The following is a 25,777-nucleotide window of genomic DNA, read 5'->3' on the forward strand; positions in this document are numbered from 1 at the left end:
ATTCATAACACCCATCCACTATCCCTTAACCCTCACCATCTCTGACTCTCGCCCCACCATCCCTTACCCCTACTCACATCCCTGACTCCCATTTACCATTCACCTTCTCACCTACCATCCCCTAACTCCACCCACCACCCCTAGCTCCACTCACCATTTAACTCCACTCACCATCCTCTCTCCCATTCACTATCCCTCTAGCTCCATCCACCTCCTCTGACTCCTTGTACCTCACTAGCTTCCACCAACCAATGCTCACACTCTACATAGCACCACTTGAAAGTGTTTAAACAGTCCCATCATGATCCCACCTCAGGGTCTTTGCACTTATTCTCTCTTCTAGTTCGATGTTTCTATTTGTGTTTTGGGGCCACACCAGCTGTATTCAGGGCTTACTTCTGGCTCTGTGCTCAGGAATCACTCTTGAAGGTATTGAGGGACCATGTGAGGTGCCAGGAATCAAACTTGGGCCACTTGTATGCAAGACCAGTATAGTACCCACCATACTATCTCTCCAGCTCTTAAGCTTGTTCATTTCACCCAAAATGTTCAACCCAGGTATCTCTGTGATCAATTCTTTGTCTTTTTTTTTCCGACCCTTTCAAGTATTTTAGAAGTTCCCCTATCAAAATCCTTTCTCTTATATGCCTCATTGTATCTATTTTATATTTATTTATCATCATTTCTTCTGTGTCTTTCTTCATCCGAATACCAGCATCCCTAGAGCAAAACCCTTGCCTACTTTGTCCTTGTATCCCCCCAAGCTTTCAGGAGAGAGACTGGCTCATAGTCGAGCACTCAGTAATGTGAATGTATTGAACAAATGAATCATTTCACTTTGCCCTTATTGATCCTAAGAGTCGATTTAAATTCTCTAATGAAGTGTGCAAGTTTCTCCCTGTGCTCAAATCCTTGCCCTTCTGGGTATCTACCTTTTCCTGACATTTGGGGAGATATACTACATGCCAATCCCCGAAGGCTTTGTTCAGTCTTTTGCATCTTAATCCAGTCTCTTCCCTCTACTTAGAAGGTCCTTCCAGCTCCCTAATTGTGACTCACACCTTGGCTCAGTTCATCTGTGTCTGAGTTGGATGTTGTGGTCATGAGCTGTACACACACCATCATCTTGCTTCTTACACTCAATCTATCTCTTCCATTGGCTCAGACCACAATCAGTATATCTTACTGTGCGAAAGAATGGGTCCTAGTCCATGGTAGGAAGCTGCTTTCCACAAAGAGTGGGGAGTGCAGTTAGGGGAGAGAAAAGACTGCTATGATGATGATAGTTGGAAATGATCACTCTGGACAAGAACTGGGTGCTGAAAGGAGATAAAGTGATATTGCTCAGTAGCAATATTGTAAACTACAGTGTCTGAAAAGGAGGGTGGGGAGAAAGGAAAGGTGTGTGTGTGTGTATGAGAGAGAGAGAGAGAGAGAGAGAGAGAGAGAGAGAGAGAGAATGAAACAACCCAATAGGTAGGCAAGGTGGCAAGACGGGAGGGAAACTGGAGTCATTGGTAGTGAGAAACATGTACTGGTGAAAGGGTGTTGTACATTGTGTGACTGAAACTCAATCATAAATAACTTTGTATCTATGGAAAAAAAAACTGTATCATGAAAAACCTTGCAGCCATGGTGTTTAAATAAGTTAATAAGTAAATAAAAGAAATAATTGGTCCTATTCACTTAGGTGCAGTAGCCCCAAGATGTTTAATGCATGATCTGTGGTTAATAACCCCTACTTAGTGGCTGTAGAGATAGCACAGCAGATTATCTATTTTTCTGGCAAACTCTGAACCCAGGTTTGATCCCTGGCTTACGGTTTTCTGAGCACAACCAGGTGCAACTCTCCTAAAATTCAAAACAAATGTAAGAATCCATACATAGAGCATGACTATGAGTGGAAGTATGAGTAAACCTATGAAAAATGAACATTTTTGCAAAGGCTGGGAAGATAGCTCAAAGAGCTAGGGAAGTGCTTTATATACAAGAAGGCTGGTTTGATCCCCAGCACTGCATGCATGATCCGCCAAGCAATACATCAGGAGTAGCCTCTGAGCACAGCCAGGTGTATTCCCAAAACAAAAGCAAAAGAACAGAAACAAATGAGAATTTTGAATCAAGGTAATGATGAAAATTGAGATGGGAAAAGGCAACATAAAATAAAATAAGCAACCAGAAATATGGGTATTTAATATTGTTAAGAAACATTTCGGGGCCAGAGTGATAGCTCAGTGGTAAGGCATTTACCTTGCATACGGCTGACCCGGGACAGACCCGGGTTTGATTCCCAGCATACCATATGGTCCCCAGAGCCTTACAGGAGTGGTTTCTAAGCTCAGAGCCAGGAGTAGCCCAGAGCACTGCCGGATATGGCCAAGAAAAAAAAAAACCAATAGACAAACAACAACAACAAAATAAAAACAGATCATTAAAAAAAAAAAGAATGATCTGATATGGGAAAATATACTTATATAAGTTATAGTTGCTGTGGCTGTTGCAATAATTATGAGTATGAATGGAACAGGAAGAATAGAGAATTGAGCGATAAGTGAAAATGGAAGAAAAGATGATTATAGTCAATGAGGTTCATGAAGTCAATATAGTCAATGAGGAAAGCACGAAGGATAAACACAAGATAGGAAGAACTTCACCTAAAGGTTCAGGGCATTGAGATGATGAGGTTGGTCCATTATCAGGTCATTGTCACACTCTATGTGGCCATAGTAGTCTTGAAACAAGTTCCTTTGCAGATATGTGGAGAAATGCACTATGAAAGCCGCAGGCTACCTGGTCTCAGGCCCGACCCCATCCTACCCTCCACCCATGCAAATAGCATCTCTGCGCGCCCCCCCCCCCCCCACTTCTGTATCTGAGCTTTGGAAACATGCCCCACAGATGAATAACATGATTTTCCCTAATGTCTCCTGCCCTCAGAGTCATCTTTGCCCTTGGGATCTCCATGACCTTTATCAACATCCCAGTGGAATGGTTTTCCATTGGCTTCGACTGGACCTGGATGCTATTGTTTGGTGACATCCGACAGGGCATCTTCTATGCCATGCTGCTATCTTTCTGGATCATCTTCTGTGGCGAGCACATGATGGTGAGAGTGCTCAGGGGAGGTGCACAGGGGTGAGCGTGGACCTCAAGAAAGGTAAATGGGAGAACAGAATCCTGGAGTCAAAGCCTCACTTCATAGGCTGCTCCATTGCTTACTAAATGGCTTAGGCAGGTGACTTCACTTCTGTGAGTCTCAACTCGAAAATGGAGAGTGAGACCTTTGGTGCTGTGCAAGGTTTTCGTGGGATTCAAATGAGACTGAGCTCACTTAGCAGAGAGTAAACACACACATTCAAGACGATTATTATTCCCCATGTGGACTGGTCACTAGGCTTTCATGCCATCAAGTGTCCCTACCCCATTAGAGTTGCTCCTTCCAGCTGTTTATTTGTCCAGGTGGCCCAGTAACCCTCACTTACCCTGAAATATCCCCTCCCAACTCCACAGTTTGCAGAGATACCAAGTCATATTTCAAGAAGGGATTTTAGACACCATGAATAAAAATAAGGACGGGACTGCTGTCTCTCTGTCACTCAGAGGATGTGCCAACTAGAACACATGCCAGGCACATGTGCTTCCTGGGAGAGTAGACAATTACTAAATTCCATTGCCGTTTGGTCACTGCAACCTTCCTGGAAGGCAGGAAGAGGAGTGAAGCACTTGCCTACTTGCTTCTTAAGCATGAGGGTCTTCCACAAAGAGGATTTGCCCTATGCAGCAGGCACTGGGAGTGGAGGCATTGGGGTGCAGAAGCCCAACAAGCAAATAGGTGGGTTTTGCAGAGGCGACAGTCCTCCTGGAGGCCAGCCTGATGCTGAGATCTCTGTCTCTGAGGTTCCCGTATTTCTTCATTATTTTATATTTCTGTTTCTGTATATTTATTAAAAGCTCTCACTTTAGTGTTTAATGAAGATGAAAAGAATGTGTCTCCAGTTTCCTGACCTGAAGAGGCCTCTTGCACTTTATTATATTTTATTCAGTTTTATAGGGGCCACACGCAGAGGTTCTGGAGGGCCACAAAAGTTACACCTGAAAGTGTTAGTAGGGAACCATATAGTGCCAGGGATTGAACTCTGCTACTTGAGTTACCTTCACAGTCCTGCACCTGTTTTATTGTGTTGGTTTGGCAATCATACTTGGCAATGCTAAGAAAGTAGTCCTGGCAGTGCTTGGAGGCCTAGATGTGGTAGAGATGGTTGACTCAGCTTTGGCCACTTACTGACAAAGCAAACATTTTTTTGTTTTGTTTTGTTTGGGAGCCACACTCTTCTGTGGCTTCTACTTTTATTTGGTTGTTGTTGCTGTTATTCTCTTTTACTTTCTTTTATTCTTTCTTTCTTTGTTTTATTCTTTTTTTTTTCTTTGTTTTTGGTTTTCAGGTCACACCCGGTGCCATTCAGGGCTTACTCCTAGCTTTATGCTCAAAAAATCACTCCTGGCAGGCTCAGGGGACCATAAGGGATGCTGGGATTCGAACCACCATCCTTCTGCATGCAAGGCAAAAACCTTGTCTCCATGCTATCTCTCTGGCCCCTTTGTTTTATATTTTTCTTCTTTATTTTTCTTTTTTACTTTTTCTTTCTTTATCTTTCTTTCCTTCTATCTATCTAATATCTTTATTTAAGCACCATGATTACAGACATGTTTGTATTTGGGCTTACTTTTACTTCTGCTCATAGATCACTTCTTGGGAGATCATCTGGAGTACCAGGGATCAAACTCAGGCCAGTCTCATGCAAAGCCAGTTCTTTAACCCCTGTTCTATCTCTCCACCCATTCTCCTTTCCACTGAAATATATTAATATTTTACAATCTTTATTTTCTCTTCTGGGAGACACTACACCATTACAGACACAAGTTCACATAGGAATGTAATACAGAATGGGTTGCATAGCAGGCCAAAATATTGCCTGCCTTGGGTGCCAGGTTTTTGTGTTTTCTGAGCATGCTTGTTCTTGTTCTGATAGTCTTTCATGATGGGCTGGCACCAGTGAGTTTGTTTAGCACCAGGATTTTTATCTCATTCCGCTTGTGTGCCTGGCCTAGAGCTCAGAACAGTATTGGCACATGTTGGGGTCATGGGTAAGGGTGTTTTAATGGACTCACCACTAGAGAATCACCGTTTTCTCTCTCACTTCTCCATTTGCTGCAGGATCAGCATGAACGAAATCACATATCCGGGTACTGGAAACAAGTGGGACCAATTGCCGTTGGCTCTTTCTGCCTCTTTATATTTGATATGTGTGAAAGGTGAGAAAGAGTGCTAAGGACTCAGACAGGGATGCTTGGCATGCACTCACAAGCAGCTTCTTATGATGAGCTATTCTAAAAGGACAAGGGTGGCCCCGAGTCTTGGGGGAGAGAAAGCATGACACATGGTCCCATGCTTGGATAAGATTCACCATCAAATCAAAACCAAAGGTCTTTATAGACATTGGACATTGGAACTGATCACATTCATTCACCTTTGTTTCTTTTGAGTTACTCTGTGACTGTAACCCCTATTCCTCTCTGGCTAAACAGTTCCAAGTATGTGAGCATGAAAGCTGCCCTTTGCCTCTGCCTTGATTGTGTCCTTCCTCCCCTTCTCTCTTTTCTCTGTAGAGGCGTGCAGCTCACCAATCCCTTCTACAGTATCTGGACTACAGATGTTGGAACAGAATTGGCAGTATCCTTCCTTGATGGGCTCAGGGCTTGATTTTTTTCCCCTGGCCACCCTCTTTCTGAGATCATTTGTAGCACTCCTTATGTTGTCCAGATGAACTCCACCAAGGCTTTGCTTGCTTCCCAGATCCACAGTGCACATGGGACAAATGAAAGCTTGCTTGCAAGCTTGGGTGAGAACAGTCATGAAGAAAGAATCCCACAGCCTTGGGAAGTCAGATTTGTGGGTCTCCTGCAGCTTATGGGGTTATTAATTCACATTTTCTGGAACCACAAAGGCTCATCTCAGCACCCCAAAGAGAGCTTGTCTTCCTGATGATTCTGTGACTTCTGACAGTGACATGGAGGTATTGGAAAAGAAAAATTACTTTTCTTTATTTTAAGACCCAAGTAGCATAATGATAAAGGGTTGGTTCCAGAAGAGTTCCCCAGTCTTGAAGTCAGTGAGCATCAGCAGTCAATTATCTCCCCCAGCTGAAGCTGTTATCTTAGCTCATTCCTTTGAGGAATTATATTTTATATTTTAATACTTTATCTTGAGTAATTAATTAAGGGCATCTGCTAAGGGGAGAGATTTAAAAAAAAAATCTCCTGGAACAAGAGCAAGACTTGAGTTGTATTTTTCTTTTTGAGTTGTATTCTTTTTGTTTGGGTTTTGGGACTATGCACAGTGGTTCTCAGAGCTTACTATGGCTCTGTGCTCAAGGACCATGGGAAACCACTGAGGATGGATGGTGAGGATTGAACCCAGGTCAGCCACAAACAAGACAAACACCCTAGACTTGTATTATTGTTCCAATTCCTTGAGTTGTATTTAATGGTGGGTCATCTGGGTTTTGGGCTGATATGCTTTGCCCAGGCTTGGCACTCACTTTTTAGTGGATCCCAAGAATTATGTATGTTCACTATGTGCAAGAGAGAGCAGTGATTTTCTCTTATCCCCGGCCCCTCCGCCGCCCCCCCTGCTGCTAGCCCCAGTGTGATAGCTACACAACAATGGGGACTATCTAAAATATTTAGAATGTTTAATCCACTTCTCCATTTTATTCCTTAGATGATGGAAGTGAAGGCAGGAAAGCCATAACCTCACTTCCTGCAGCCTATATTCCCTATTCCCAGACTCTGCTATTGAGTTTGGGAGAGAAGGAAGGAGAAACTATACTCAATTGATTGATTACTAACATGTGCATGAGGAGTTCACCTTTGACTGTGTGTTCAAAGGTGTTGCTCACAGTAGAGAATGGGGCATGGAGCTGAGTAAGGACCCCTGACACCCAGGCTAGCTCCCCATATCCAGAGTCTTGGTGGTTTGCACATGAAGCATTGAAGACAAGATCTCAAGCGGACACTGATCTGCCTCCAGTTTCTTGTCCTCAGTGTCAGCTCCCAACTTGACCCTGCATCCCTCATCTTTCCATTCTCACAACAAGATATTTCTTGTGTGGCAATTTAGGCACCAATCCAATGGTTCCCAGACACAGTCTCCCATGATTTTTGAACCCTGGGAAAGTTTGGTCCCTGATATGTGCACTGGGCCACTGGTACCTGCATTTTTAAATTCCATTGACTCCCCCCACCCCATACAATTTATTCCTATTTGGCAAATGGTATGTTGGGAGAGGACTGAGCCACATCCAGTAGGGCTTAGTGGCTATTCCTGCCTCTGTATTTAGGGGATGATTCCTGGCAGTACTCAGGAGACCATATGTGGTCCCAAGGTTCCAAACGAGTCAGCTGCCTGCCAAGAACTGTTGCCACAGGCAAGAGCTTTTCCCTGTGCTGTTCCCACTCCAGTGATTCTAGTATGGCTTTTCACCTTCTCAGAATTTAGCAGCCATTAGAATTTCTCTTAGGATCCACTTAGAAGGCAGATGTTACTGAATAAGACTGGGATGAAAGGACCTATATTCTGCACCCCTCACAAGCAAGGCCTGGTTCCTCTCCTCAGTTGACTCGGAAAACAGTTTGGGACATCCCCTCTGTGGACTATGAGGGTCAGAAAAGCCAATTTTTATTGTTGTTTTGGCTTGATTGGTTTTGGAAGTCACACTCAGCTGTACTTAGAGCTCACTCTTGGCTCTGGGTTCAGAGATCACTTCTTTTTTTTTTTTTGGTTTTTGGGCCACACCCGGTGACGCTCAGGGGTTACTCCTGGCTATGCGCTCAGAAGTCGCTCCTGGCTTGGGGGACCATATGGGACGCCGGGGGATCGAACCGCGGTCCTTCCTAGGCTAGCGCAGGTAAGGCAGGCACCTTACCTTTAGCGCCACCGCCCGGCCCTCAGAGATCACTTCTGATGGTGCTCAGGAAGATGGTGCCATGGTTAAAACCAAGCTTGTCTTTATGAAAGACAAATGCTTTTAATTCTGTATTACTTCTCTAACCCAGAAAAGTTAGTTTTTAATATTCTATTCCTCTAAAAATTTCCTGAGTTGTATAAGACACAGTATTTTAAGCAGGGTTGGGCCTGCAGAGTGCTCTGTGTGGTGAACCTGTAGTTTCCTTCACTGGACACTTCCAGATGGCCTTCATCATCGTGGCTGGGATCTGCCTCTGCCTCTACTTCCTGTTCTTGTGCTTCATGGTATTCCAGGTGTTTCGGAACATCAGCGGGAAGCAGTCGAGCCTGCCAGCCATGAGCAAAGTCCGGCGACTGCACTACGAGGTGAGGCATCACTGGGCTCATTCGGAACGAGATACACAGCATCTCCCAGTTTTGCTGTCTGCATAAGAACGTGTGCACATGCATGTAGCAGGATGGTTGGCAACCTTCCCTTGCAAGTGCACATTTAGAGTATCAAGCAGTATTTGGCTCCCTAAGCAGAAGAACAAGCAAGCTCTCCTCTAGGAAGCCCCTCCCTCTCAGAATCTTTGGTACTTTCTGTGGCTTGTGGCAGACATCCTACAAGCAATGCCAGGACACTGGTGGAAGATCTTAGGAGCTCTGGGGCTGGTGGAGGGGTCTCATGAACCTGAACTGTGTTACTTTAACTAAGAGAGAAAGAGAAAGGAAAAAGTTATGTAGGTCAGTAAAAGATAGATTATGGCAAGAGAACCCCCCAAAATATCTTGAGCCTCACTAAAGAGTAAACCTGTTGGGCAGGTTATTCGGCTTTGAGATGGAATGTGGGTTCTTGCAGGATGGGAGATTTGCTGGGTGAGAAGTAGGATTTGGCTGGGACTTTAGGTGAAGATCCCTGGTTGAATTAATCTTAAAATTGGGGTTCATTCTTGATGATCTACAGACTCCAGTGGGCCACATATCCCTCCAAATAGCCAAGAGGTATTTTAGGAGTGCCTAGTAATCATTTGTATGTTTTAGATCACATTTACAAGAAGCACAGGTCATCTTTCCTTCTCTCATGCAGGCAACAGGGCTCCCTGGTCTCTTGCCTGTTCTTGAAGTCATGGGTACAATTCCATGACAAGAAAAGCAAAGATTGCAGAGGGGGCTCTCCCTTTGATGAAATGCAGGACTCATTAAATTCTACTCTCTGGAACCCCCCCAGTTCCTTTCCAAAATTTGCCTCCCTCTAGGGCTGAAGTGACACATGAGAGAAATTCCACCAGATCCACTTCATGTTGATTAATATGCACATTTCTTTTTGTTCACTGGAGCAGAATGTTATTACAACCACAGAAAAACTTGGATTTGGACACTTTGAACCCTGGCAGAGAAGCAAAACCAGCTTAGCGGGAAAATTAGCAGCGTCACGACGTGCTGTGAATAAATGATCCCCAACTCTGTATCACTGGTTCATGAGAGATAAGAAATTAGGCAATCTGTAGCCCAAGAAATAGTTTTCAGCCACATGTACCTCTGTAGGAGAAATGCCACGAAATGAAATCATGTTCCCATAATCACTCGGGGCTTTGGTTTGATAGATAATTGCTTGAAAATGAGCTTTTTATAGATTTGTGGATGGCAGAGAGAATTGGCGGGAGCCGATGGCATATTAAACTCTGTCTCCTTCCTAAATAGGGGCTGATTTTCAGGTTCAAGTTCCTCATGCTGATCACCTTAGCCTGCGCGGCCATGACAGTGATCTTCTTCATCGTCAGTCAGGTATGTGGGCCATGGAGGTCAAGGGGCGAATGTCCTTGAACAGGTGACTTTCCATAGATAATCAGAGAGAAATTCTGGGGGGTGGGTACGTTATAAAAACTATACTGCTAGACAGCTGGTCATGCCAAATTTTTTACTTTTCTCACACCTGACAGTGCTCAGGGACTTCTTGGTATCAAGGACAGACACAACTTCCTCCTACAAACATGCATACTAGTTCTGTTTCCCTAGTCAAGTGATTTTTTATGTGTGTGTCTGTTTTGTTTTATTTGGGGCCACACCCAGCATGCTCAGGGGTTACTCCTGGCTCTGTTCTCAGAAATCACTCCTAGCAGACTCAGGGGAACATATGGGGTGCCAGGGATTGAATCTGGGTCAGTTGTGTGCAAGGCAAGCACCCTACCTGTTATGCTATTGCTCCAGCCCCGATTTGCTTTTTCTTTAAAGAAGCTCTAGTCTGGTACTTGTAAGCACCTAGCCAGGGGTAGATTGAATATTTAATCCTTTTAGTACAGCCTCATAGGAGGAAAAAGTTGACAAGTTAAATTAAAAGATTGCAGCCAAAAACTGGAAATTGAGCTCCCATATGATCCAGCTATACCACTCCTAGGGATATACCCTAGGAACACAAAAATACAATACAAAGCTCCCTTCCTCACACCTATATTCATTGCAGCACTATATACCATAGCCAGACTCTGGAAACAACCAAGATGCCCTCAACAGATGAATGGCTAAAGAAACTATGGTACATATACACAGTGGAATATTATGCAGCTGTCAGGAGAGATGAAGTCATGAAATTTTGCTATGCATGGATGTACATGGAATCTATTATGCTGAGTGAAATAAGTCAGAGAGAGAGATGCAGAATAGTCTCACTCATATATGGGTTTTAAGAAAAAGGAAAGACATTCTTGAAATAATATTCAGAGACAAAAGAGAGGAGGGCTGAAAGTTCCAGCTCACTTCATGAAACTCACCACAAAGAGTGATGAGTGTAGTTAGAGAAATAACTACATTGAGAACTATCCTAACAATGAGAATGAACGAGGGAAGTAGAAAGCCTGTTTCGAGTGCAGGTGGAGGTGGGGTGGCGAGGAGGGAGATTTAGGACAGTGGTGATGGGACTGTTGCACTGGTGAAAGGGGGTGTTCTCTACATGACTGAAACCCAACCAAAATCGTGTTTGTAATCAAGTGTTTAAATAAAGATATTAATTATTAAAAATATGTTTGCAGCCTGAGTGAAGGGTGTTGGTTGCATTGAGTTAAGAGAACCAACTGTTAGCCCTGCGAACACAAGCTGCAGGAATTTTATTTCACTCTTCTCTGGCATCTCTGGCATAAGAAAGGTCCCTCAGCAGCCCTTTCTAATTCTTTTAATAGTTGTTATATTGCTTTGATTTGGGTGTTTTGTTGTTTTGTTTTGTATTACTTTCGGGAGGTAGATTGAGGGGCCTTATCAGCTGTGCACAGCACTGATTCTTGGCTCCGCCTTCAGGGACCACTCCTGACAGGACTTGGGGAACTGTATATGGTACTTGGCATTGAACCTGGGCCAGCTACATGCAAGGCACATGCATGAACCCCTGTACTATCTCTCTGGCCACTATAATTCTTTTTTGTTGTTATTGTTCTGTTTGTGGGCCACACCTGGAAGCACTCAGAGGTTACATCTGGTTCTGTGCTAAGAAATGGCTCCCGGTAGGCTCTATGGCAGAGGACATGTGGGATGCTGGGGATGGAATTTGGGTTGACTATGTGTGAGGCAAATGCTCTACCTACTGTGCTATTGCTAGGCCCCAGGCTACTATAATTCTGATAAGCCAATTAAACATGAAATATAAGGACTAGCAAGATATACAACAATTAGGATCCTTTCTTGGTATGCAAATGGCCTAGAGTCAATCTCTGACTTCCCATATGGCTCTCTCTGCACCCCAGGAGTGAATGCAGAGCCAGAGATCATCCTTGAATCAATTCCAGGTGTGCCCCCCCACAGACCATGAATTTTATAATATATATAAATAATAATCATCAAAATAAATGAAACCTGTTTCAAAAATCCTCAAAGAGAACGTCATCTTTCCACCACAGTTTCCAAAATGGAAACTTTCCTTGCCTGATGTTCTCAACAGTGATACGGAGAATACTTGAAAAATATTCTAAAATATCTTATAAAGTGAACAATACCACTTAATGTGCTTGATTCTACCATTCAGTTGAGCTTCCTAAAAATCCTCCGGGTGAGAAGTGAATCCTTTTCTCTCCCAGTTGTTAGACTGAAACATGGCATAACTTTCAGAACATTTCCCACTAGTGTGGGATTCTGGGTGAACTATTTACCAGTTCTCAGGTTTGATTTTCCTTATCTGTAAAGTGGCTGCAGGCACGAGTCCCCTCGGGAGAAGGTGACTGTAAGGGTCACATGAAGGAATGCTTACAAAGTGGTTTGCAGAGTGCCTGGCACATGGTGAGTGAGCCTCAATAGTGGGGCTCTTTGAATTACAAGCCAGAGAAAGCTGTGCCAAAGGACATAGTGAGTTATGAACCAGAACTTAGCCCTTTGCATTCCTGCCAGCTGCTCCCTCGTCCCTATATTTGGCCAAATTAGAGAACCTTAGTAGAGTGAGAGATACAGAGACAGAAAGACTCAAGACAAGATTGGCTCCTTCCAGCTAGCAAATTTCCTCCTACTACACAGCTTTTCTAGACATTTTTGTGAGGGCCATGGACACCCTGGCCTTACCCTTCAGATAAAAATGATGCACCTCTTCTTGGGATGTGATTAAATAGATATTTAAAGAAAATACTTTGGCTTTTAAGGACATTTATTCAGGTAGAAAGATGGGTGTCATATATTTTCCATTATACCTAAGCCAGAGATTATTGATGTATCCCCTAACTAAGTGATAGTGAAACACGATTTTTACTGTTGACACAAGTAATTTTTTTTTAACAAGCGTAACTGAAAGAAATAGTAACTTTCGGTGTGAGAACTGGTGAAAATCATTTCCCCCCTTTTATAGTCATGGAAAACTTGAATTCTATCCAAGGTCACTCAAGGATGACTTCAGCTCACATAGGAAGCTCCAGACTTTTGCTGGCCAAAACCTGGCTCCTGGACACATCAGTGAATGTGAAAAAGTCAAATAAATAATCATATTTATCTTCTCGAGTTCTACTCCCCGTCTCTGCTTCACCCTACAACAGTGCTGTTTGTACCAGGCTGTTTTTGAATAATATCTAGGAAAATTTACTCTATCCTCTAAACACAGTGAACAAAATCCCTCAGATTCTGGATGCATTTTCTATTTAATCTGTGGAGGCTCCAATGAGTGACTTCCTCCCAGGATGATCCCTTTCGTGATCAAAATGCTTTCAGTTCTTCGGATCCAAAGTCCCCAAAGCATTGTGACTTACGAGCAAGCTAGTTCTGGGAGGCATCAATGCTTGAGAGACTGTCACAGGGAAGATGGGCTGAAGAGCCAAGCTGAGATCCCTGGTTGTTCTTGAACCTCTCAGAGCTCTACATCATGGGGCTGAGATAGGATTGGAATAAGGCGCTTGCTTGCATCTAGCCCCATCTTAAATCTCAGCACTGCATATGGTCCCCTGAGTACTGCCAGGAGCAAATAATCTTTGAGCACAGAACTAGGAATGATTCTTGAGCACTGTGATATGTGACCCCAAGAAACAAAGCAAAAAAAAAAAATAATAATAATAAGTGTGTCTATATCCCATCCCTTGACCTTTCTTGCTCTTGTTGTCAAGACCCCTTAAAGTTAAAACCAACCCTATTGGGCTGCTCTTGAAGACAGATTTTTTTCCTTGCACATGTTTAATGAATGTGCCTTCCAAGGGCACAGTCTGTAATTGTGCTGGGGGAGAAAAAGCTTAATATTCCACCGGCCCAGCCTCTTGTACACGGCTCCAGCCTCTGGCTGACTTTTTATATCTGCTGCAACAGCCGGCCTGAGTGGATTTCAACTCCAAGAGGATAAGCAATGAGGTCTTTTGGATTCCTTTAGCTCTTCACATTCCTCCTGCCAGGCTATTTTTTTAAAAAAAAAAAAAAAGGTTTATTTATAGCTACCTAAGACGTTTTCAGGCCCAACTCTCACTGTCCCAGGTACTGTATTAATAGAGTCATCAGAGGATTTATTTTTTAATGTCATTTTGGAATGTCTCCGCAATGAGCTCACCAGAAAGCAAATCTATTGGGGAACTTTTTGAAATAGATCCCAGCCTTAGGTAAAAAGGAATGTATTAAAACTCCCATTATACTCGCGGGCTTGCTGGGAGAGCTTGCATTTAAGCCCCATGAAATATAATGCAAGGGGATCTCGCCAGGATATTGAAGCGCTGAGGCCAGGAATGAAAGGCCAAGGGGAAGCTGTGGAATGCAGTGACCTTGAGGCTTTGTAAGTAGGTCCTGAGGTGCAGCCCTTTAATGCCTGCCATTTTAATGGCCTCGGTCATAGCAACCGAGATATGGTATATTGCAGTCTGGTATTTCAGCCCCTTCCCCCAGGAAAAGAAAGAGGTGATGGGCATAGGAGCCAGAGAAACTCAGAGCACAGGAGAAGGTTCCTGAACCTCACAGAGGGAGACCCCCCCCAGGTGCCTGGCTTTCAGGTCAAACTACAACTTGCAGACTCCCTAAGAGCCTGCCCCCCCAATTTTTTATTTAATATATATATTTTTTTTTCTTTGTGTGCATGTGATCACTTCATTCCTGTCCTTCCAGAAAAAATGTTTCCCATCAGAGTGCCTGTGTCTGAGATCTCCAAGTCTTGTTGTTAACTGGAATGTTGGTTGTCAAGACTACTGGGTGTAAAGGGATTTGACCTTGGCTCCAGGGGTATAATTGGGTGGTTTCACACAAAAGTAAATTGTTCAAATGTTAAATCACGAAAAACAAGAGTTTCAGAAATGCGACTTAGGCAGAAGAGAGGTGATTTTGTTTTTTGGGTTTTGGTTTTGGTTTTTTTGTTTTATTTTGTTTTGTTTTGTATTTTGCCCTGAGTGGTATTACCTGATTTCTTTTTTCTCTCTAAATATCATGCATTGGCATGAATTAGATTATAAATATACAAAGTCTGTTCAGTTGAGGCTGTTTAACATGGATACATATGGGTGGGAATGTGCTTAGAGCCCAGGATTGAATAATTGAGAGTGAAGGCCAGAAACAAAACAAGTCTCCAAACACTAGCATGACACCATGTACGTGTGGCACATTTATGCTAATGCCACATTGAGACCTCAGCAGGAAATAATCCATCACAGGATTATAGATTCAGCAATGTGAGGAATTCTGCCACTCTGGGCTAAGCAGTGAGCTTGGGTTCCAAAGCAAACCTGAGATGTGCACCAATTTATCTTCTCAGATTCAGCTTCTGAGGGGGCCCCTCAGTTTGGTGGTTCTACTGTAAAATAATATTTAATGTATAGTCAGTGACTTAGATGCCATGTATTACTATGAATGGCACATATGGCTCATGTATGGTCCGTGTACTTTGAATACACAAGACTGAGTGTGTGTACTGGGTAAATCATTTGTGTCATGGGCAGAAAATAAATTTTCAAAGGAGATTCCACTGGATACAATTGCTGCCACATAGGATAACTTCACACTCTCACCTTTTACATTGATATTGGGTCCTTTGTTGTATAATTAAGAACTGCTGGGCTGGAGAGAGCATACAGCAGGTGGGGCAATTGTGTTGCATACAGCTGAATGGGGTTTGATTTCCAGCATCCCAGGTTTTTCCTGAACACTGCCAAGCACTCTATACTTAGTGTAGAGGTAGGAGTAACCCCTGAGCATTGTCAGGTGTTGCCACTAAAAAATGAAAAATGAACTTTTAGGTGAACAAGGGCCGGAGCAATAGCACAGTGGGTAGAGTATTTGCATAGCATGCGATTGACCCAGGTTTGATCCCTGGCATCCCATAGGGTACCCTGACTCAGGAGTGATTCCTGAGTGCAGAACCCGGAGTAACCACTGAGCACTGCCAGGTGTGGCCCAAACAAACAAACAAAAAAAATATTGAGCATAACTTCTGGGTGAACAGTCTTGCCCTTCTATGTCATTTACCTCTATCTGAGTGGAAAATAATGACCTACTTATCTCATTGTGTTGTGTATGAATGTCATCTTTCATGTAAACTTCTTAGTATGTTCATTCATTCACATTGAACAAATATTAACCATCCTAATCATGGTTATTATACTTTGAAAGAAACTCACTTTATAGTATCTTTCAATGCTAGTGTCTAAGTTTTAGTAAAGGAAAACATTAGAGAAAATTTAAATGAAATAACAATAATTAACCCATTATCTCCCCCCTTGAACTTTCAGATACAATTATTATGTCCTACCATGGCTCATCATACTTGTTTAAAAATTAATTATAATTATTTATTTTGAATCTTGGGACAACACTCAAGTGTGATCACAACTTACGCCTGACTCTGGGCTCAGAGTGCTTGGGGGACCATATGTGGTGCTGGGTACAGATCTAGCTCATCTTTGCTGTGGGCAAGTCAAGTACCTTAACTGCTTGCTGCACAGCTCTCCAGCCCCTTCCTTCCTTCCATCCTTCCTTCCTTTCCTTTTTCTTTCCTTTCTTCCTTCTTTCTTTCCCTCTTTCCTTCCTTTCTTCCTTTCATTTTCTAGATTTTTTTAAACATTGGTTTATAAGGTTGTTCACAATACAGTTGTTTTTTATTTATTATCATTACAAAATTGTCCATGATTGAGTTTCAGTCTATGTTCAACACTCATACCCTCACCAGAACACATTTTCTTCCACCAATGTTCCCAGTTTTCCTCCTGTGCACCCCCCCCATGTGTTTCTATGGCAAATATTTCTCTTCTCTCTCTCTGTCTCTTTTTCTTATTCTCTCTTCCTCTCCTTCCTTCTTGCTTGTTCTCTCTTCCTTTATTTTTCTTTTTAGATAACTTGGTTTGTATTGTTACTGAAGGGGTATCGTGTATATCACTTTACCTCCTTTCAGCACCCAGTTCTTGTCCAAAGTGATCATTTCCAACTATCATTGTCATACTGGGCCCTTCTCTGTCCTAACTGCACTCCCCCCACTATCTTGGCAAGCTTCCTACTGTGGATCAGTCCTCCTGCCCTCATTTCTATAGTCTCTGAATATTATTACCATACTACTTTTCTTTTTTTTTTATACCCTACAAATGAGCGCTAGCACTTTGTGTCTCTCCCTCTCCCTCTGTTTCATTTTGTTCAACATAATACTCTTCATATCCATTCGTGTATAAGCAAACTTCATGACTTCATTTTTTCTTTTCTTTTTTTTTTTTTTGGTTTTTGGGCCACACCTGTTTGACGCTCAGGGGTTACTCCTGGCTATGTGCTCAGAAATTGCCCCTGGCTTGGGGGGACCATATGGGATGCCGGGGGATCGAACCGCGGTCCTTCCTTGGCTAGCGCTTGCAAGGCAGACACCTTACCTCCAGCGCCACCTACCCGGCCCCGACTTCATTTATTCTAATGTCCATCTCCTCTCTTTACTTTTCAAATTGATCTTATTCTTTCTTTCTAGCTCCATGTGCCTGTGCTGACATTCTTCACATCCTGTACATTTGTGCATAGTCACTCAGCAAACTATGATGAGCACCATTGTGTAGCAGGGATGGAATGGGAGTTTCCTTTGATGGATTCAACATCCCAGTCCCAGTAGAATAAATTTTAGCAACTTTCTCAGCTGAATTGGCAGTTTATGACATAGGAAGTGGGACTTTTACAGTTTCCTTCTTCTCTGAAGGGCACTGTCTCTTCAAAGGTAAATAATATAAACTTCCCTTCTCTGGGCCAACAACAAGATGCTCTAAGTACTGTAACTCTTATAAGGTCAGGATATTGTTGTGGGGTTATTTTTGATATTTGTTTTGTTTTGTTTCTTTGTTTGTTTGTTTCTGGGTCACACCAGGCAGTGCTTAGGGGTTACTCCTGGATCTACACTCAGAAATTGCTCCTGGCAGGCTCGGAAGACCATATGGAATGCCGGGATTTGAACCATCGTCCTTGTGCATGTAAGGCAAATGCCTTATCTCCATGCTATCCCTCTGGCCCCAGGATATTGTTTTTAAGAATAAGAAGAATTCCATTCTAATGGGACATTTCTAAAAAGTCAGTTCTAAGTAGCCTGAATACTTGTAGGTTGATCTAAATTCAGCCAGAACAATGAAATTCTTCTGTGCTAGAAACATTCTTGAGTGTGTCATAGAATGTGACTTGCTTTCCAAAATCAATGAATCCATGTTGTGGTTTATGAATCATGTAAATGAAAAGTTATATATCATATTAGCAAATTGATTTTGTCTTGTTTGGTGCTCAGGGATTACTCCTGGTTTTTAGATATTATGCAAAAGGGGTCCTAGAGATAACCTAGCCTGATGAGGTCACCAATTTTCAGTGTTTGTTTTTGTTTGTGTTTTTTTGGGGGGGGCATACCCAGTGGTGTTCAGGGTTTACTCCTAGTTCTGCACTCAGAAATCTCTCCTGGCAGGCTCAGGGGACCATATGGGATGCCGGGATTCAAACCATGGACCATGGTTCGTTCTGTGTTGGCCATGTGCAAGGCAAATACCCAGTGCTTGTACCACCGCTCCAGCCTCCTGTGTTCAGTTTTGTTCCCATTCAAAATGTCCAGTAGAAGCAGAAGTGGTTCAAATAATTTTATTCATCGCAGGGCAGGTAGAAATCACTAGTCACTCAGCTCAACAGTTCTACGGTCAATTCTTTGCATCCTTCTATGTCAACAGGCAACCACTAATATAATTGAGTTATAAATACAAAGGCAGCTTTGAAACTTTCTTAAAGAATTGGAAAACATGCGGATACCTTTGTGAATGATTAACATGGAATGACGTGATAACAATAAGATTTATTAAGTGAATCATCTGTACCAGGAAGTTTGTAGATGATTTTCTTTTTGCTTAGTAAAATAATAATCCCATGTGTCTTTTGTACTGAAGGAAATGAAAATTCAGAATCCCCTCTCCTTGAATTTTAGAGTCTGAATTTGAACCAGGTTTCTGATTTAGAACTGTCTGCTTTTGCTCACTGTTTCCACAGAGGACAGTACTTACTTGAAGATTTCTGTGTGTATTTATTTATCCTATTTTCATGAACTTGTTGGAGTTCGTGTGGTCTGGGAGAGATGCCAGTCAACAGAATCAGACTGGTCTCTGCCTACAGGGAATATACATTGAAATGAGAAACCGGCAAAGGGAAATTATTATGGATGATTGTGGATAGGAATAGAACCCTATTCTTTAAATTAGGGGATACTAACATACCAATATCTAGGAAGAGAAAGATGATGTACATGTGGGGTCAAGATGAGAAACACTGATTTTGTGGCTTCCTTACAGCAAGCTCTCAATGAACTGTAATTTATTCCTATATGATTGATGTATGCTTGTGCACAGTCACTCAACACACTCTGTTGAGCACCATTGTGTAGCAGAGGTGGAATGGGTGTTTCCTTTGATGGATTCGACATCCCAGTCCCAGTGAGAATCAATTCCAGTAGCTTTGTTTGCTGACTTGAATTTAGAGATGCTGTTTCCTAGGCCCTATCTTTTTCTTTCTTACAGAAGAAACTAGGTTTTTTTTGTTTTTTGTTTTTTTTTTGTTTTTTTTTTTTGCCATGGTTGGGTGGTACCATTTGCTTTTTATGTCTCCTCCAATGTCACAAGATGTCTCTCTTTTTTCCTATAGGTGTCTGAAGGCCATTGGAAGTGGGGCGGTGTCACGGTGCAAGTGAACAGCGCCTTTTTCACGGGCATCTATGGGATGTGGAACCTTTATGTCTTTGCTTTGATGTTCTTGTATGCACCATCCCATAAGAACTACGGGGATGATCAATCAAACGGTGAGTTCTGGTTGCTTTAGCATAACTTAACATAGGATAATTAGGTTTCTGTCTTGACCATATTTAAATAGCAAAAAATGCTGGATTCACCAGTGAAACTTTCCACTGAGTTTCCAAAGATCAAGAGATAGCAAATGAGATTGAATAGGGCAGTGAAACTCTAAGACAAAAGCAATTCATAAAGAATATGTCTTCACGCTTCAATATTTGAAATCCATTGGGAATATTATGTCCTAGTCTAATGCTCCAGTTTATATGCACACAAATTTTCTATCCCCCAAATCTTTTTGAGCAAAATGACTATCGGGAAGTGTACCACATATCAAGAAGATTGGGACTGAACCTTGGGAGTTGCTGTTGACATCTGTACAAATTATTGTCCCATCTCCTGTCCTTGAGTGTTGCTTTATGCTCTGGATGCTTCAGGGAGTTACTGAAAAAGAAAACTTGCCATTGTAGAGATGATGAAACTGAGGCTCAAAGGGCTTGCCTGGGGTTTTCTACTCTAGCAAGTAGAAATAAGTAATGGATATAAAATAAAAAATGCTACAACGTTAGTACTGCTAATGTGAAATAGGTGAAGAACTGATCTCATCATGCCTTACTCTTGCTGTTCAGTTCCTTTTCTTCCTCCTCTTCTCACATCTGCTTCATTTTTGATATTAATCTTCCTGTATGCTCATACCCCCATATGTGATGTTGTTTCTCCAATCAAAGCTGCTACCCTTCACTCCACCTTGGAGTAGAGTTGATGGCTATGGGGATTCTCTTATAAGAAGTGCTCTGTAAATAGGAGTAGAATGAATGGATTTCATAGCCTCCCCCCAATCTGGGTCTGATGAGATCCTCCCCTTTTACAAGCCTATTCAAAACCACTTTCTTCCTCTTGGAATGACCACTCCCTCTAGAATCTGGCAAACTCCATGCAGTAGAATATTATTACTATGGGATATTTTTAGATTTGGTTTAATAAACATTGGGTTGGTTGGCATCAATGAACTTTCTACTACAAAATTTTTTGTTTTCTTTTGGTTTTGGGGTCACATCCAGTGGCACTCAGTGGTTACTCCTGAGTCTGTGCTCAAAAATTACTCCTGGCAGGCTTAGGGACCACATGGGATGCCAAGAGATTGAACCTGGATTCATCCTGGGTCAGCCATGTGCAAGGCAAATGCCCTACCACTGTGCTCGGCCTCCGGCTCCTTCTGCAAGATCTTTTAGGGTTTTTTTTGTTTGTTTGGTTTTGGTTTTTGGATTTTGGGCCAAACTCGGTGAAGCTCAGGGGTTACTCCTGGCTATGTGCTCAAAAATCGCCCCTGGTTTGGGGGACCATATGGGACACCTAGGGATCGAACTGCAGTTCTTCTGAGGTTAGTATGTGCAAGGCGAAAACCCTACCTATCTGTGTTTCGGCCTCAAGATCTTTTAATGTCTTTACTATGTTAGTTTCTACTGTAAGTCTTTTAGAACAGATGGGTGTAACAGCCTTTCCCAAACGAATTACACCATTTGTCCCTGGGACCCTTGTTTCTTGGTGGATTGTTTGCAATGATGCTAAAGAACAGGTTGGGAGCAGCATGGTTTCACTTTCATGAGATGCTCAAAGTTATGAAATGTTTGGGAGAGCTCACCTGTTTCTTCTCTCTTACTGGAACACTACAATAAGGGTTGGTTCTTTTTTTTTTTTTCCCATGGCAGTGGGTATCTAACAGAGATTTCTGGCTCTGTGCTTAGGAGTGGCCCCTGGTGGTGAGATTTGAAGAGCCATATGCCAGCTAGCATTGAATTCCTGTCAACCATGCCTTAAACCATGTACTTATCTATAACTGACTCCAGGAACTGGTTTCTAAAGGTATTTTGAAAGTGTTGAGTAAACAAAAACTTTTGAAATAACAACTTTAAGTTAGTGTTTATATCTTTTAGACAAAGATCAAACTTGCAAGGGGGTAGGGAATGTGAGTGAGCATTGAAGCAGGCATCTATGATGAAGGTCAGGGTATAATAATGGTCTTGGACATCATGTGTGTCTGGTATATTCAAAACTTTCTGTATGCTGCTCTTTTTCTTCCTGCTTTGACACATTTGGGGAAAAATTTTGTGCCCTGCTCAGTTTTAGAACCATCCCTCGCCTTGAGTCCTAGTCAAGAACAGACTTTTGGTTTACCCACCCACAAGGCCAGATTTTTTTTCTTAATATCTTTATTTAAACACCTTGATTACAAATATGATTGTAGTTGGATTCAGTCATGTAAAGAACACCCTTTCTTCTTTCTTATTTTTTCTTTCTTCCTCTTCCTTTTACTTTCTTCTTTCTTTCTTTCTTTCTTTCTTTCTTTCTTTCTTTCTTTCTTTCTTTCTTTCTCTCCCTCCCTTCCTTCCTCCCTCCCTCTCTTTTCTTTCTTTCTTTCTTTCTTTCTTTCTTTCTTTCTTTCTTTCTTTCTTTCTTTCTTTCTTTCTTTCTTTCTTTCTTTCTTCTTTCTCTCTCTTTCTTTCTTTCTTTCTTTCTTTCTTTCTTTCTTTCTTTCTTTCTTTCTTTCTTTCTTTCTTTCTTTCTTTCTTTCTTTCTTTCTTTCTTTCTTTCTTTCTTTCTTTCTTTCTTTCTTTCTTTTTCTGTCTTTCTTTTTTCTTCCTTCTCTTTTCTTCCTTCTTTTCTTTCCTGGCTTGGGGGACCATACGGGAAGCCAAGGAGATCGAACTGTGATCTGTCCTAGGCTAGTAGGCACAAGGCAGAGATGCCTTACACCCTGTGCCACCGCTCTGGCCCTGTGGTTTTATTTATTTCTTTTATTTTGTTGTTGTTGTTTTAGGCCAAAATCCAATGGTATTTTAGGCTTACTCCTGGCTCTATGCTCAAAGATAAGTCTCAGCAATGTGTGGGGGACCACATGGGATATTGGGAATGGAATGGCTTATACTTGAGCATAAACTGACCCAAATATAAGCTGACCCCCTAATTTTACCCTAAAAACTGGGATAACTTGGTGACTCTAGTATAAGCCGAGGTGGATAATGCAGCAGCCACTAGTAAATTTCAAAAATATACACTCAAAACAATTACAGTAATTGAGAAATCAGTGGTATACAGTTCAGTTTAGCCGCCTACCTCTTCAGCTCAGCCAGGACTTGTGGACTGAGCTGAAGCACCATCCCACCAGCAGATGGTAGAAGATGACTGGAGACTATATGCATTTCATTTGGTGCACATGAATCAAATCAAATAACCTGTATGACCTGAATATAAGCCGAGGTTAGGGGTTTTGGCACAAATTTTGTGCCCAAAAAACTTAGCTTATACTCAAGTATATATGGTAAGCACCTTATTGCTTTATTGGGGATCAAACCCAAGCAGGCTTCCTACCTGTTCTACTGTCTCTCTGCCCCTGGAAAACACTCTTAGAGCCATTGAGTGGGGTAGACTTTTGGGGGGAGCCCTCACAACTTAACAGGGGACTGGCCCTCATAAATCAGCCATTATGCCTAGCTGTGAGACCCTGACAGCTCTGTCTGCCCTGCACTGGGCATGGAAGGGCTACTTTCTACTGCTAGTCCAGTTCTCTAATTATTGCTTTCTCTGCTCTTTTTCTTTAACATCTCTCCCTTGGCCGCTGGGCGGTGCCCTGGGTCCTCGAATGATGGGGTCTTGGCCAAGATTCCAGTGCTCTTGGAGAAAGTGCTTTTGGAATGTCACATGGAAACCTGGAAATGAACACTCGCTCGGGGCTGCACTGTGTTTTTAAATTCTCCGAGCCTCTGGCTGGCATCCCTTCTCCTCCCCCAGCCTTCCCATGCTCCTCTTCCTTTCCCGTGGAAAGTTTTTATTTTTAAGTTGGCTTAGATCCCACTCTCCCTCACTTTTAAGGTCCAGAGCCAAAAAATGTAGATCACTGGCTCCAGAGAATGAGTCCCAGGTGTGGGGACTGCTTGCCTTCATGAGGCAGATCCCACACGGACTTTAGGGGGAAAAAAATGCATGTCCGGGCAGTTTTCAATGCCTCTGAAACCATAGGAAGCTAGGAGCAAAAAGAATTCTGTTTCAGGGATCAGAGAGAGGTGCTGGGAATGCAAGGAGGAGCCAGCAGGAGGGCAAGGAAGGCTGGGAGCTGAGGCATTTCCTTTTTTGATGCAGGACTGGAAGGAGTGAAGCCAGGAAGATGTTGCAGGGATGTTTCATGTTGCATGCTGCAGAAAGGACTTTAGTTTCCAAAGAGCGTTTCTTATCCATGTTTCTGCTTTTCTTTTATTACCCGTAGACCAGAGAGTGCCCTTTAGAAAGGCGCCACAGTGCATGGGGCACTTAGTTCTGTGCTTGCATACAAAGACCGGAGTGTTTTGGTTGCCCAAGAAATGGTTGCTTGAGTTTTATGCTAGAGAAGCTGGTAGCATTGTCCAGGAGGAAAAAAAAAAACTGTCCTCTGCCTCCTGAAAGACAGGTGAAGGAGGACGGGGTGTGGGGTGGGTACAGCCTGTTCTCAGCCACTGGTGCCACAAGACTTCAAGCTCTGGTTCCATGCCACCGATACATCAGTCATTTTCTATGCATGCATGTAGCATTATGGCCACACAGATGCATGTGCGTATGTAAAATCTTCCCTGTAAATATAGATTTGTATTTGCATGCCATTCTACTTACGTGTATATGTGTGCATGCATGAATATCCATGTACATGCGTGAAGTTGGTTTATGCACTTCTCAACCAAGAATTCAGAGATTCATGTCTCATACATTTATGTGTCATTTGTCTTACACAGGTGACATGAATCTCATGTCTATTCATGACATGTCATGAATGACATGAAGGTATATCCATGTGGATATACATGTGTATATTTGTACATTTATATACAATATCTTCTTGTGTATGGACATGTCAAACACATAATAGAATTGGGGATTGTCGTACCTGGAGGTAATCAAGGAACCAGGAAGGTGCTGCAGATAGCGTCCTGGTCTCATGCATGTGAAGCTGGTACTCCAACCCATTGAGCCATTTCCCTGGCCCTATATAAACCCTTTAAATGTAGCAAATATGTTTTAGGCTTCTTTCAAGGTTCATTTTTTGCCTTGCATTTGACTCCTTCATAGAGCTGGAGGGCATTCTGGTGATTGCCCAGACAGAGGAAAAGTGCATTGGCTGAGTGGAAGACTCATCACTCAAAGTGCAGGCCCTACGCTGTAGAACAGCAATACCATCATGTATAACTGAGAACTTTCCAGAGCCCTTCTGACCCCAGATCACATGGGGAAGGAAATGGGAGTGTCTAGGAAGTTGAGCAGTTTTTGATCCAAGCTTTCACTTTTGTGTTCTGTAGTCTGAGGTGAGATGTGCTGGAAGGCCTGAGGAAAATAAGCAAGAGACAGAATTCCTGACTGGAATTTGGGTGATGAAGGGAACAGATAGCCTAATTCCCTGCAATTGTGTGTCTTTCTATTTCTATTCACATCAAGGGTCTTCTCTCTGACCCACACATTCTTCTAGAAGCCACAGCAGTAAGTCCAAGCAAGGCCCTGTCTTTTTAGCTAGTGACTCTTTACTTCTAGAAATTTCTAAGTCTCCTGTCGCTTGTATCTCTGGAAAGGTGTTGATACCATCAGAGTTTGGTTTGGGTCCCAGACCTGTAACTGTGGCTTCTTTTATTGAGGTGACTCCCAGGGTTGGTGTTTGGGCCTTCCCAACCCTGTCCCCCATGGCCAACCTGGCTTCTCTTTCTTCTTTTCCTGAGCATGGGTCAAGCTTCTTAACCACCAGTGATGGAGCCTGACCCAAAGGGGGTTCTCCTCAGCCCTTACCTATTAGGCATTTCCTGTTCTACTCTTTGTTTTCATTCACTTCCTCTTCAAGGCCACAGTCGGCCACCTTCTTTTCACTTTATATTTCCCACCACACCCATCATACTTTGAGGTCACCGCCATCTAACACTAAGGTTCCCGAATGCTCTCTAGACCTTTGGGTTTTTTCCCCGGCCTTCAGGCATTTTCTTGGGAAGGCCTGTTTGCTTCTTAAATGTATATTTTTTATAGTGATGCTATAATAAATACTGGAGAGACAAGAGAGAATTAAACTTTAAAA

At 42.6% G+C, this 25,777-nt stretch overlaps 1 protein-coding gene across 1 annotated transcript in view; it reads left to right on the top strand.

Annotated features, from left to right (window-relative positions):
- WLS (Wnt ligand secretion mediator) overlaps nucleotides 1–25,777 on the top strand; it is a 128,974-nt gene that overhangs the window by 96,987 nt on the left and 6,210 nt on the right. Inside the window, exons 6-11 of the mRNA XM_049774399.1 lie at nucleotides 2,938–3,106; nucleotides 5,216–5,313; nucleotides 5,668–5,731; nucleotides 8,249–8,392; nucleotides 9,710–9,793; nucleotides 19,556–19,709. Of these exons, the coding sequence (XP_049630356.1) occupies nucleotides 2,938–3,106; nucleotides 5,216–5,313; nucleotides 5,668–5,731; nucleotides 8,249–8,392; nucleotides 9,710–9,793; nucleotides 19,556–19,709 (713 nt within the window). The remainder of the gene's footprint in view (nucleotides 1–2,937; nucleotides 3,107–5,215; nucleotides 5,314–5,667; nucleotides 5,732–8,248; nucleotides 8,393–9,709; nucleotides 9,794–19,555; nucleotides 19,710–25,777) is intronic.

Source organism: Suncus etruscus, chromosome 6 (genome assembly GCF_024139225.1).
Source record: "Suncus etruscus isolate mSunEtr1 chromosome 6, mSunEtr1.pri.cur, whole genome shotgun sequence".
Lineage (NCBI taxonomy): Eukaryota > Metazoa > Chordata > Mammalia > Eulipotyphla > Soricidae > Suncus > Suncus etruscus.